We start from the raw sequence: 12,690 nt of genomic DNA, 5'->3' as shown, positions 1-12,690 counted from the left end.
CCTTTTTAAACAACCTTTAAGACATAATATACCTTCACTTGCTGTAACTCTTGAAACATGGTTATTTAGCAAAAGTATTGCATGATTTTGCTAGAAATACCAACCCCTACCTGGCTCTTTATGTTAAAAAGCATTTCTAACATCGTGCTGCAGTTCGCAGAGTGCATTGAGTATAAATCAACATACATTTGCATCAGATGTAGTGACACACTTCATACCTAATTTAGCATGTGCTGCAGGTTAAGTAGATCAATAATGGATGATATTAAAAGCTGCACTTAACCTCCTTAGTCATCTGCTTGAAATGCAGCTGTGTTACCTGATCTCTGAATGAGGGAACCCATAATGTGGTTATGACGGGTTCTAAAGCGGCCTATCAAAAGACTGCCCATCTTATTATATTGACTGTGCCAGGAAAACGTTGGGAAACGCTGGTGTTACGATTCCTATTAATATTAACTAGTTTATAAACTGCTTATTACAGTATTACGCAATTTTCTTTTGCAGCCACTACTGGGAGCATATGCTGTGTCAGATATTGTTAAGATTAGAATCTCTACATGCAACCACTTTATCACCAAATACGATTCAACAAAATAGACACAAACCAAGCATAGCACACTCTGAGAAAATGACATTTGAGAGAAGAGCATAATCCTTGCTGCTTCCATACAATCTTTTTTTTGCAAAACTTATCACAAGCGCATAGGCAATCTCTGCAGTCTCAGAGTGGGGAAAAAAAGGCGAGAGGAAAGAGTTGAGTTTAGAGAAATACAAACCAAATGTTTTATTGTTGTAACCTCTGTAGACTCCTCATAAAAATAGTGTTGCTCAAAATAAGGAACAAAGGAAAATTCACTGTTTGAACGATCACCATAGAGGACAGCCCATAATGCACACATTCATTTGTAGATCCTTCTCAACATAAATGAAAAAGAAAGAAAGAAAAAATCGTAAGCAGTCATGTTAATGTTAACTTGCAGAAAACCTTTGTGTCTTGTCAACTTATCTCAGCATCGTTAATCGCAATCGCAAAAAAAAAAAAAAAACATCCTGTTGAGCCCTTACACTACTAATCTGAGGCCACTGTTGTAATGTATTTACTACGTACTGTATATTTTAGCCCTAAAAGCCACTCAAGCCTTAAGAAGCATTTGGGAAGTCTCTAAAACAAAAGAATGTGGGAAAGCAACCAATAGTAGAGGAGGGAAGGAAGAAGGAAGTGGCCAGAAAGAACTACTGGGGTTCACTTAATTTGTTTAAGTCAAAAGGGATATTAAGGGAAAAGAGTAATAACCAGATCCAAACTGCCTCAATGCTTCTCATAGCGAGACCAGTGAAAAAAAGCAGCCTGTCTATTCGGCAAATACAGAGTTAACCACTCACTGCAAAATAGCACATTAGACCAAACCCATTTGGCTGATAGCTGCTAAACAGAAGACTCAGAAGAACGTTCCTGCCCAGCCTCAGTATAGACTATATTTTGCAGTGTTTTATGATTTCTGATATCTCATTAAACCCAAACTCTTTTATTGCATGTATAACATTTGGCACATAACAAATTCTTGTTGCTTTTACAAGATAAACCTGTAAAGAGTCTTCTTTAGGGGACAGTTTTTGTTGAAATTTTACTGGAGCCTATCTAGCTTTGTCTAAAAACCACAGAGTGCCCTTTTTCAAACAAGTCTGCCCTCATTCGCAGTGTCACGTCAGTATCTTCATGTATCTCCATCTTAAATAGAAGTTACAAGTTAGAAAATAGTTTAAATTCATTTTTCATTTTTATATAATCTGCTTCTCTTACCATCCCATAGTGGATTCATTTATATATTTATATTCATATATTTATATATAAGCATGTACAAGAAAAACAGTCTCGTTTTTGCACTGGGTACAAAAGTAATCGCTGTCTTTTCTTTGTGCATTCTATTGCATGTTTTCATGAGGAACAGAAAAAAGGGAGGAGAGGGAGGAGAATGAGAAGGGAACGTTAGATCTGGGTTTCCTGTACCTTCTCCTTGGTGTGAGTTTTAATCAAGTAGGGTTCAGGGATGGTGCTGATGGTGGTGGGCCGAGAGCGGTGCAGAGAGTTGCCAATGTTGTTCTCTGTCCAGGGTGCCGAGTGTGCTGGTTTGTAGGTGCTGTAGCTGGGTTTGTAGGTGCTGTTACGATCTCTCAGGCTTGGCAGCACCATCCCGCCCTCTCCTGGTATACTCGTCCCCGAGGTGGCAGGAGGAACGTCCTCCTCCATTTGAATGATCTCTATAGTCCTGGCAGCTGCCACTGTGCTCCTCTGCTGGTGCCGCTTGCGCAGCTTGTAGAAAGCGATCAGCATGACCGCGGCAAGCAGCGTGACGGCAACAAAGCAGCCAATGATAATTTTTGTAGTCTTCATCACCTCGTCTAAGCTGGCAGGTGGGCGCACTGTTCCTCGGACTGTTGGCACGCTAACCTGTCGGGGTGTCTGCAGCAGCACGGTTGGTGTCGAGATAAACACAGGCTGGAAGACGGAGGGCGAGGCCGTGACCGTCTTCGGTTTGATCACCTCCTCTGACGTGGGCTCCACCACCTCCACGGTCACTGTGGTGAAGTAGCTCAGGTGCTCAGAGGTGTTGAGCTCGGCTGCACTCACATTCAGGTAGGCCGATGCGTTGGAGTTTCCGGCCATGTTTGTGACCATGCAGGTGTAGACACCTGTGTCAGATGCCAGCACGTTGGAGAAGTTTAGAGTTCCGTCATTGAGCACATATATCCGGGGGTGATTGGAGCCGTGGGTCAGCACCGTTCCGTTGGGCAGCAGCCATCTGACAGATGACATGGGGGCTGTACGACATTTGAGCTCAGCAACTCTCTCCGCAGAGATGTTAAGGTCCCGTGGAGCATCCAGGATGAAGGGAGCTGAGCACTGGAAGGTAGTCTGGTCCACTTCCACTAGGTAACGCCCTCGCAGGTGTGCAGGGGTGTGGCAGCGGCCACAGCACGTGGAGTTGGTAGGGATGTACTCTCTCAGCCACCAGGCCAGCCACACAACATCGCAGTCGCACCGCCAGGGGTTATGGTGCAAGTGCAGCTCGACCAGGTAACTCAAGGGTGCAAAAAGATCATGGGGCAAAGAGCTAAGGTTATTATGTGCCAGGTTGAGCTCAACCAAGGCTGTGACATCATCAAAAGCATTTCTCTCCATGGTGGTGATCCGGGAGTTCATAATCCAGAGCTTTTTGAGGGACTTTAGACCCCTGAAGGATCCGGGTTTGATCTCCGGAAAGTAGTTCTCTGACATCTCCAGCTCCTCCAGACCCACCAATGGGGAGAGAACAGGCATCTCCCGCAGATTACACATTCCAAGGTTTAGGTATTTCAAGTTGTATAATCCCTCAAAAGCACCCTCCGAAATATACTCCAGTTTCTTCAGTTCTCCCAAATCCAATCGCATGAGCGAGGGGACTCGGTTGAATGCATAAGACGGTATGCTTTCAATAGGGTTGTTCCTGAGCCATAACTCCCGCAGCTTCGACAAGTACTCAAAAGCGCCACTTGGGATTACGGTCAACCGGTTGTCAAACAGCTCCAGGGTGTTGAGATTGGTGAGGCCATTGAAGGCCCCCACCTCAATCTTCCGAATGGAGTTCCTGCCAAGCTGCAGCACCTCCAGGTGGTGGAGGTGTCGAAAAGTGTCAGCTTGGATTATCTCTATGCTGTTCTCCATGAGGTTGAGGTGCCGTGTGTTGGCGGGGATGCCAGAGGGCACTCGGACCAGGCTGCGCCTGGTGCACACCACCTTGCTGAACTGGTTACTGCAGGAGCAGACGGCTGGGCAGTTCTGCGGTTCGGTGGGGGCGGCGCACACACTCCACGCTCGCACCATGAGGTAGACTGCACAGAGCAGGGCTGCGTTCCAGGCACGGTGCACAGTTACCTGCCACAAGAGACTCATGATGTGGCGCGTTCATAATTCAACATCGTGTGGGGATTCGGCTCGGGAACGGAGAACAGTGGCCCTACCCTGGTTTGAGCAAGACACTGCTTCTGTTTTCCATCGACAGTGCAGGATGGTGCTGTGTTAAACACAGAGAAGAGACAGATAGAGTGAGGGAGAGAGAGGAGGGGAGGGGGAGAGACAAGAGCGCAAATGATTCCAAAAGAAAGAGAAAAGGATGTCAGTCTAAGAAATAAGTATAAATGCAAAACACTTACCTCATTAGTACGGAATTCAAAGGGATTCTCCTGTCCCTTTTTTTTTTTGTTTCGCTCAGGCTTACCGGTCCGTCTCAACAAGACCTCGGGAACATTTTGCTATATTTCTTTGAGAAAAGTAAACTGGACTGGGAACTGCTTTGACAAAATGGCTCCTTTGAATTCCAGAGAGAAGCAGCGTTTAGAGAAACTGGTTCAAGGGGGTAAGGCCCACTGAGCTAAGCAGGTGCATGGATCCAGTCAGATTGGAAGAGATCTCCTCTCAGCTCCCCCACTGATTGTCCTTGGAAGCTGACGCTGAAAACCACTGAACATTTTTCACAAGACTCCATCGCCAAACTGCAAGCGCATTAAAAAAATGAAGCGAAGAAAAAGACAGAAAAAAATAGTAAAGTAGGGGATGAAATCCCAAGTCCTTTCAGTTTTTTTCTCTCTGTTAAAGACTAACCCTTTTCTCAGTTTTGCCGGAGCACACCCCCCACTTGTCCAGTTGATTAGCCGTGCGCTGATGAATACAAAAAAGGCCAACAGATGCACATTGCGGTCATTCCGTCTTGCTTTTTTAACTCGCCGTGCTCTCCTGCCCGTCGCTGTAGCAGCAGCAGACTGCCGCGTGCACAGTTAGCAATAATCCGTCAATTTCTCCGGAGGGGGGCTTGGGGGTGGTAGTGCAAGAGCAGGAAGGGGAAGGGAAGGGGGGAGCAGCAGCGCAGCAGTGAAGCTCTCTCTCTCTTGCGATCGCTCTCTCTCTTTCTCTCTCTCTCACTCCCTCTCTCTCTTGCGCTTTCTCCCTCTCTCACTTCTCGCTCTCTCACTCGGTTCCTCTATCTTTCTCTCAGAGTCAGAAAGGGAGGAACTGATCTTGCTGCATGATGTATGGCTGATTTCTGAGAGCTGTCTTGAAGAGGGTCCTGTAGTTTGTCCCCCCGGTGCAGATCTTGCAGTATTCCTTTATTCTGGCATCCTGAGGTAGTAAGTTGTGGCAGTTCTTCCGCTCCTGCTCATGAGCCTGTTGGGTTGGCTGGGGGTCTGCGGTGGAAGCCGGACAGGCAGGCGGGAAGGCAGGCAGGCAGGCAAGCAAGCAGCCAAGAGGAGAGAGAGAGCGAGGGAGAGAGGCTTACACACATGCACCCAGAGGTGAATCCTGTCCACGGCGACGGCAGCGGCGACGGCAGCAGTGGCGGCAGCAGTGGTCCTCACCCCCTCCCTGGCATTCAGGGCTCCTCTCTCTCTCTCTCTCTCTCTCACTCTCTCTCTCTTTTTCCCTTTACGTGATGGGGTTGCAGGCAGCCGAGCCGCTCCGCTCTATCTCCTCCTTTTGTCCTTCAGTGAAAACGTGAATGTACTGCTGACGCATCCCGCTCAGAGCAGTGCATTGGTTTGATGCAGTGTTCCTGTGTATTAACACATCCACCCCCTCCACTCTTTCTTCTGTGCTCTGCCTCTCTCTCGCTCTCTCTATTTCTCTCTACCTCTCTCTCCCTCTCGCTCTCACTCATATGCATACTCTCCAACTCTTTTCTAAATACCTTTTTTTTGTTACTGTTTGCGATGTTCGTTCTTGTATCGTTTTTGAACCATGTTTTAACTTAAATTATATTTTCTCAATATTCTTGCCATCGTTTGTCATATTTTTTATTCTTACTCTCTCTATCTCTCTCTCTTTCTCTCACACACACACACACACACACATACACATCTACCCTCTTTCTCCTTCCGTAGTAAGCTCTAGTGGGACTGGGTTGACTAAGATAAAACAACGCTACCCTTCTTCCTCACAGCAAAGGGGGGCTGCTGAGACTATGAGCAATTTTTTACCCCCCACCCCCCCATACACCCCACCCCTCTATTCTTTTGACTCGTTCCAAACCATTATATTTCATATACAAGAAGTAGATCAGGATAATATCCTTTTCCTGTAACAGATACTGTACATTAAGAATGCACAAAAACAGGGACAGTGTAAAAAATCTCTCTCTCTCTCTCTCTCTCTCTCTCTCTCTCTCTCTCTCTCTTTCTTTCTCTCTCTCTCTCTCTGTTTCACACACACACACTTGCACGCATACACATTTGCTAATCTCTGGGGAGACACAGAGTGCGAGGTAAAATTGCTAGTGTGACATCATGACTGCTGACTGTGCTGCTGTCTGTCAGTCTGCCCGTTTTAAGGAATGCTCATAATATTGTGAAACGTGAGTAAATAGAGCATAGTGGTGGGCGAGAGAGTGTCCGAGAGGCAGAAGGAAGGATAGAATGTGTAGATAGACACACCATATAAGGCAAAAGGTAGAAGTGGGATAATGAATGCCATTTGAATTCCGAGGCAGCAGTACGGCAGAGTCCTTCTCCTTTCCCACGGTATAGTTAATGGCCTCTCTCTCTCTTCATTTTTCCCCCCTCTTTCTCTCTCTCTCTCTCTCTCTCTCTCTCTTTCTTTTTTTTTTTCTTTTTCTCATTTGTGTGGGTGAATTAACTATTTATCACCATCATGTATAGCATTATATATCATTCTATATTTTAAGAATAACACTCAATTTGTCCTAACACATGCAATTAAGAATTTGTCCCAGAAAATATAGTATGTAAGAGTCCAAAAATATCCTCAAGCTTTTAATGTGCTGTATGTTAATATAAATATAGTTATTTATTCCAAGACATTGTGGATCATTTCTATGTGCCCTTTAACTGTAGAATATTACAGATAATTGCTGTTTTCAAATAATAATTAATAAAATGTGATGCAGATTATGGGGAGAAGGAGGGGTTGCTTAGAAGCTCCCATTGAAGCTCCAGGATGCCCTGTGACCACCTTTATGTGCATATTTAAGAGATTTTAAGTTGTTGTTAGGGTGGACGGTGAATAAGGGTCTCCCCAGAAAGCCTTCATTTTATAGGATAGCTATAGTTCATTTGGCAGTCATTTACTAGCTCTGTTGTTCCAAACATAAGCTGTGCAGATGGGAATTGTTACTTTGCTCCCAGAGATAATAGTAAACAATAGTAAATAACCCCCTTAAGACATATTAAACATCTAAATGTAAGGGGATAATGTAAGGTGTCTTGCACCAATACTAACATTAGCAGCAGATCATTTAACCTCTGGAAGTTGTGAGGTGGGGCCGCTAGGATTGCATTAATAAGGTTTGGGCCCCCATGACCATATTGCAGGTTCACTGTGTCCTAATGTTATGGCTAAATGGTGTAGAACATTCTGGAAATACTAAATATCCAAGTGGAAGCTGTATTTTGAATGGAACTTTAAAATTGACTGAAGTATTTGAATCTACATTTGTTTTACAATTTAATTAATCTGATTTAAGCGGTTTTTAAATAAAACAATTTAATGACATTCATACATTTTTTTTTTACTTGTATTGTTTGTATTGAAAATACCTGTTGAAAAAATACATTTTAGTTTAAAAACTTCAGCCCCATACATGTTTAGATAAAAAAAAAAAAAAAAAAACAGGTAAATAAAATCAGATAAATATAAATCTATTTGAGAAATGTGACTGTAGACCAAAGGTAAAAAATCTGGTACCTAGACTTAAATTTATGTATCTCAATATTTAAAATATGAAAATATATTTCAACACACATACGAAGCTTAAAATCCAGAATCCAATATGAACTACACCATTAAATTCTTCAAATTTATCAAACTCAAATGCATATGTAAATACCTATGTCAGCTGCTAAGCTTCATAGGACCTGCAGGTTACCCTAGTAACCCAGATATAACCCACTCAATGCAGCTAAAGGAGCACTTCTGAAGGCAGTGATAAGATAGATCAGCTGGGATTGATTATTGTTGGAGTTAAAGGTCTGCTGGAAGGTAGATCTCTGGGAGCTCCGGGGTTGGTGGCCACTGATATAGACAGATTACCGAGGGTGAACAATCAGGGCACAGACTCCCAAACGCTTTGCAGTATTAAGGGCATCTTCAACGGTAGAGAAAGTGTGAAATGTGATGCCTGCTGTACCATTTAACAATGAGGCTTTTGGGAAACCCAGTCCATAAAATGGTATTATACGGGCTCGTGATTCTTTCCACCAATTTAAATGAACGTATTCCAAAGAAACTTGGTGGAAATCATACTTTTTTTTATTATTATTATTTAACTTAAATACTCCCTAATGAATTCATATGCAGACCCAGCAGTGGCTCTAGCGTGCTTCCAGCTCTCAGTCCCAATATAGTTCTTCTGCATACCATGACGAAGGTTTTAGACAGGGGTAGACTGGCCTGCTGCCTCTTTGTCAGCTGTGGTGTGGGCAGCAGTGCATGGTGACATTACCCAGGGGAAGCTCTGCTCTCTCAGGGGTCCAAACACCTCAGGAGTCCAGCTGAGTCCAGCCATATCTGAGTCCAGCCACACTGCTGCTCATGTCTTCATGCATGACCATGCTCTTGACAACACACTTCCCCTACATGTCACTGAAGTCTCAACATATGCATACTTCATGCTTTAGACTGGTTTTACAGGCTGAAACCTTCAAACACTTGTAGGTGAGTGGCATGTAACCTGATTTCTGGGTCATAGTTATATCCAGCACATTTCATAATTATTTGAAGGCAAAAATTGTAGGCCAGTCACGATAATTATGTCAGCGACTTATTGCACAATATATGGATGTCACCACACCCATTTTTTCCTAAATTTCTTCAAATGTGCATACATAGCAAGAAGAACTCATTAATGTGAATGAGCTGGTATGTGGTATAACAGTGTAAAAATAGTGTTTATATAGTTTTTTATGGTTTATTCATGTGACCATTTGTCCCACCCATCCAGCTTGTGATGTCCAACACAAGGAGGATGAAGACTAGAGCATGTCTCCTCCAACACGGGTGAAGCCAATCACCGCCTCTTTTTGAACTGCTGCTGATGTAGCATTGACGAGTAGCATCACAGTGCGCTTAGAGGAAAGCGCAGCGACACGGTTCCGATACATCAGATCACAGACGCCTCGTGCTAATTGACATCACTCTTTGTAGTGGATAAGGGGAAAGAGCGCCATCTACCCACCCAAAGAGAGAGCAAGGCTAATTGTGCTTTCTCAGGGATCCAGCAGCTGAGGCAAGCTGCATGATCGGGATTCAAACCAGAAATCTCCCGATCATAGTGAAAGTGCTTTAGCCTGCTAAACAACTCAGTGCCCCAATCTGCTCTTTAAAAAGGTTTAATTGCTTCATAAGTCTGTTGTATTATAATTATCGAATTGCCAACAAGTTTTGTATAATTTTAATCTGATGTACTTAATCTGATCTTGAAGGCCTGTAACGAATGGTGGAGCTAGCTCATCTGTATCTACCCAGATGTGGTAGACAGAACAAATCTACATTGGATGTTTTTCTGTTTGACATTTTAAGAATGAATATATTTAAATAAATAAATATATAAATAAATAACATATTTTGCCGTTCCCAAAAAACAGCGCCTTGAGGGTTCCCACCTTCACGAATCATATTTACAGATTCGCGGCTGCTGCAGCTGCCACGGTTGAACAGCCGTTACATCATGCACCACAAGTGATATTTAATATCAACTTCGAGTTTCAAACTAAAAGTTTTAGCAGGTAAAGCTAGCCTTAGGCTGTTTTTGCAGTTGCTGAAACCTAGTTTCTTGGTATTTGATCATATTACTATTATTTATTTTTTTATTTATTTTATTTTGCATCAGCTTTCCAGGAGTGAGGTAACACTTGAGCCCTTATTGGACACAATATGTTAAGCTACTCCCCCCCCCCCCCCCCCCTCCCGCCACTGGCGATGGAAACACCCTCTGCTCCACTTGTAACAGCCAGCCAACAGTAGAGCTGCTGATGGATCACCAGAGAGACTTTGCACTCTATAAGTGTTGCCTTGCTTTCACACTGAGCTAACAGGACAGAATGGTGCTTTGGAAAGAGTGTAAGGCGACTAATTGTCTCCCAGCAAGTGAGGCTATGTTTACACAGCGGGCGAAAGTGGTGTAGATCCAGTTTTCTTACCAAATCTGATGTTTATATTTAGAGTATTTTTTTTTTATGTGACCCATATTTGACATTAATCTAAACAGTTTGTGCTGTTTAACTGGCGCCCATGCAAAAACAGCAGTGCTTCACGTAAATTTTCGGTTTCATCCTTACTAGAATTACAGGTATATCACTCAGAATTCATTTGAAAAATGATAATTGACCTATAAAGTGAACATTTTTTTGTTTTCTTAAATTAAAATTATTTTAACCCCTTATTTCCTCTGCATTCTGCCATTTTATTAAAAAACACTGAGCGGTTGTTTTAATATCCCAACAATGAAACACACATTTACAGCTCTCACCCCAGTACAAGTTGCACGATCTCTGATTATTCTGTTCAGACAGAGCCGCATTGCTGTAAATCAGATATGTATCAAATTCCAATACAACACATTTAAGTAGTCCACATTAGAATTAACAAAATTGTACAAAAAAAGTGTTTTTCTTACTGTTTACACTGCCGCACAAATGAAAATCTTTGTCAATTATGACGTTAATGATCAGTTATGGCCAGATTTATCTGCAGTGTGAACGTAGCCATTATTAAATCAGACTTATTGCACTTCAGGCTGGAACTGTACATTTGGGCTCTGTACATTTGGGGGCTGCATAAATTATCCCAGCTAGGCTGTATGGTGATTGGTTTGGCCTTCTATTTAACGGCCCAGCAGCGGAGGTAATTGATATCCATGGTGCCGACTCCAGTGCTAATGTCATTATAGAGGTCGTATGCATGGAAAGGTCAGGAGGCACATTGAAGAAGGGAGTTCTCCCTCTTGGATTCGCTCCACTTCACAGCTGAGCTAGCTTCTCGGCTAACAGGTGCTATGACACAAGCGCCATATAGCCATAAAGCCACAAAGCCACATAGCAAAGCCTCCTCACAGTGGAGGGAGGCTAAACGCTCAAGAGGCTGCTGCGCTTTGCTAATGTTGCATAAAAATACAAAGATCTATAGTAGGACATTGTAGGACATTGATTATAAAGCCTATGCCATTAACGCAAGCATAGAGCAGTTATGCTTCACAGTAAAGGTCGATGATGTTTCGGCGGGCTGTGGAAGCTGTGTGCAATTGAGGATCATTAAAAAAAAAAGAAAGAAAATATGCTACACTAAATGTGGCTTTTGCACAAGCTAATGACCCTATGGCTGTTTTCCTGATCGCCGCGGTGGCGGTGTGTGTTTTGCAGCCAGCATATGTATGTGGTCCGTGCCCGCACGCTCAATCTGGTTGGGTGACCTGGTTTGCGGGTGGCGAGTGTGAGCAGGCCCTGGGGGGTGCGGGGCAGAGCAGAGGGCTGCGAGATGGAGGACAGCACGAGGGTGAAATGGGCCCGTGTCGATACTGCACTTTCCCTGCCCCACATCCCCAGGTCCTCTCTGGCTGCGCAGATTGAATTTGTGGCACCCCGTGACCCACTTTCAGGGGGCTTGCTGCGTTTGGCGGTCACTTTGAAGGGTGTTAGTGAGACACAGCAGTCTTTAGGGGGAAGCAGTGACGCCACAGAGTAGTCAGAGCAATGCCAGCCTGAATATCAGTCAAAATGCACTAGAGCTAGCACTTAATGCTACAGTGCTAATACAAAGTGCTGAACCAACAATCAAACAACAAATGGCAGTGCTATACTGTGGGTTTGAATGCTTTGGGCATGTTGAATTTACATTAATATTTAGAGGTCATTTGTTGCTTCAATTTTTCTAGTTTTCTTTAATTAAACGTAAAACTTTTAGTTATTAGGCCATTTTTTTTTAATTGCTTTGCACTATACTTTGAATTGTATGGTAAGGTGATTAAAATACATGTGTATTCAGCCTTGTTTTTTATTTATTTATTTATTTATTTATTTATTTATTTATGTATTTCAAGTAATCCAAATATAGTTTATATATACAGCTCTGGAAAATAAATAAGAGACCACTTCAGTTTCTGAATCAGTTTCTCTGATTGTGCTTTTCATAGATATGTTTGAGTAATATGTTTGAGTAAAATTAACGTTGTTATTTTATTCTATAAACTACGGACGAGATTTCTCCCAAATTCCAAATAAAAATATTTGCATTTAGAGCATTTATTTGGAGAAAATGAGAAATGGCTGCATAACAAAAAAGATGTTCAAAAATCCATATTTGGTGAAATAACCCTGTTTTTTAATCATCACAGTTTTATGCATCTTAGTATGTTCTCCTCCACCAGTCTTACACACTGCTTTTGGATAACTTTATGCCACTCCTGGTGCACTCCTTGGTTTGATGGCTGTGGTCATCTATCTTTCTCTTGATTATATTCCAGAGGTTTTCAATTGGGTAAATAATAATTAAAAAAAACATCAGCATTTTTAAGTGGTATCAGTTTTAGAAATGGTGTTAGAAACTAGGAAGCACACTCAGTATGCAAATAGATTGTGCCAACAGCCAATATAAAAATAAGGGAGAAATAGCAACAGATAAAACTTAATATATTAAGTTATTATACA

The 12,690-nt window shown here is 42.8% G+C and overlaps 1 protein-coding gene across 1 annotated transcript; it reads right to left on the bottom strand.

The window, feature by feature from the left end:
- Window positions 1-757: 757 nt before the first annotated feature.
- lrrc4.2 (leucine rich repeat containing 4.2) lies at window positions 758-5,671 on the bottom strand. The gene is made up of 2 exons (XM_007250938.4): window positions 4,195-5,671; window positions 758-4,055 (listed from the first exon to the last, which is right to left on the bottom strand). Exon 2 carries the CDS (start codon window positions 3,932-3,934, stop codon window positions 1,991-1,993), a length of 1,944 nt encoding a protein of 647 aa, XP_007251000.1. The 5' UTR covers window positions 3,935-4,055; window positions 4,195-5,671; the 3' UTR covers window positions 758-1,990.
- Window positions 5,672-12,690: the final 7,019 nt, after the last annotated feature.

This window comes from Astyanax mexicanus, chromosome 9 (genome assembly GCF_023375975.1).
Source record: "Astyanax mexicanus isolate ESR-SI-001 chromosome 9, AstMex3_surface, whole genome shotgun sequence".
Lineage (NCBI taxonomy): Eukaryota > Metazoa > Chordata > Actinopteri > Characiformes > Acestrorhamphidae > Astyanax > Astyanax mexicanus.
Note: the sequence above shows the minus strand (reverse complement) of the source record. Positions and strands in the feature narration are given on the sequence as shown.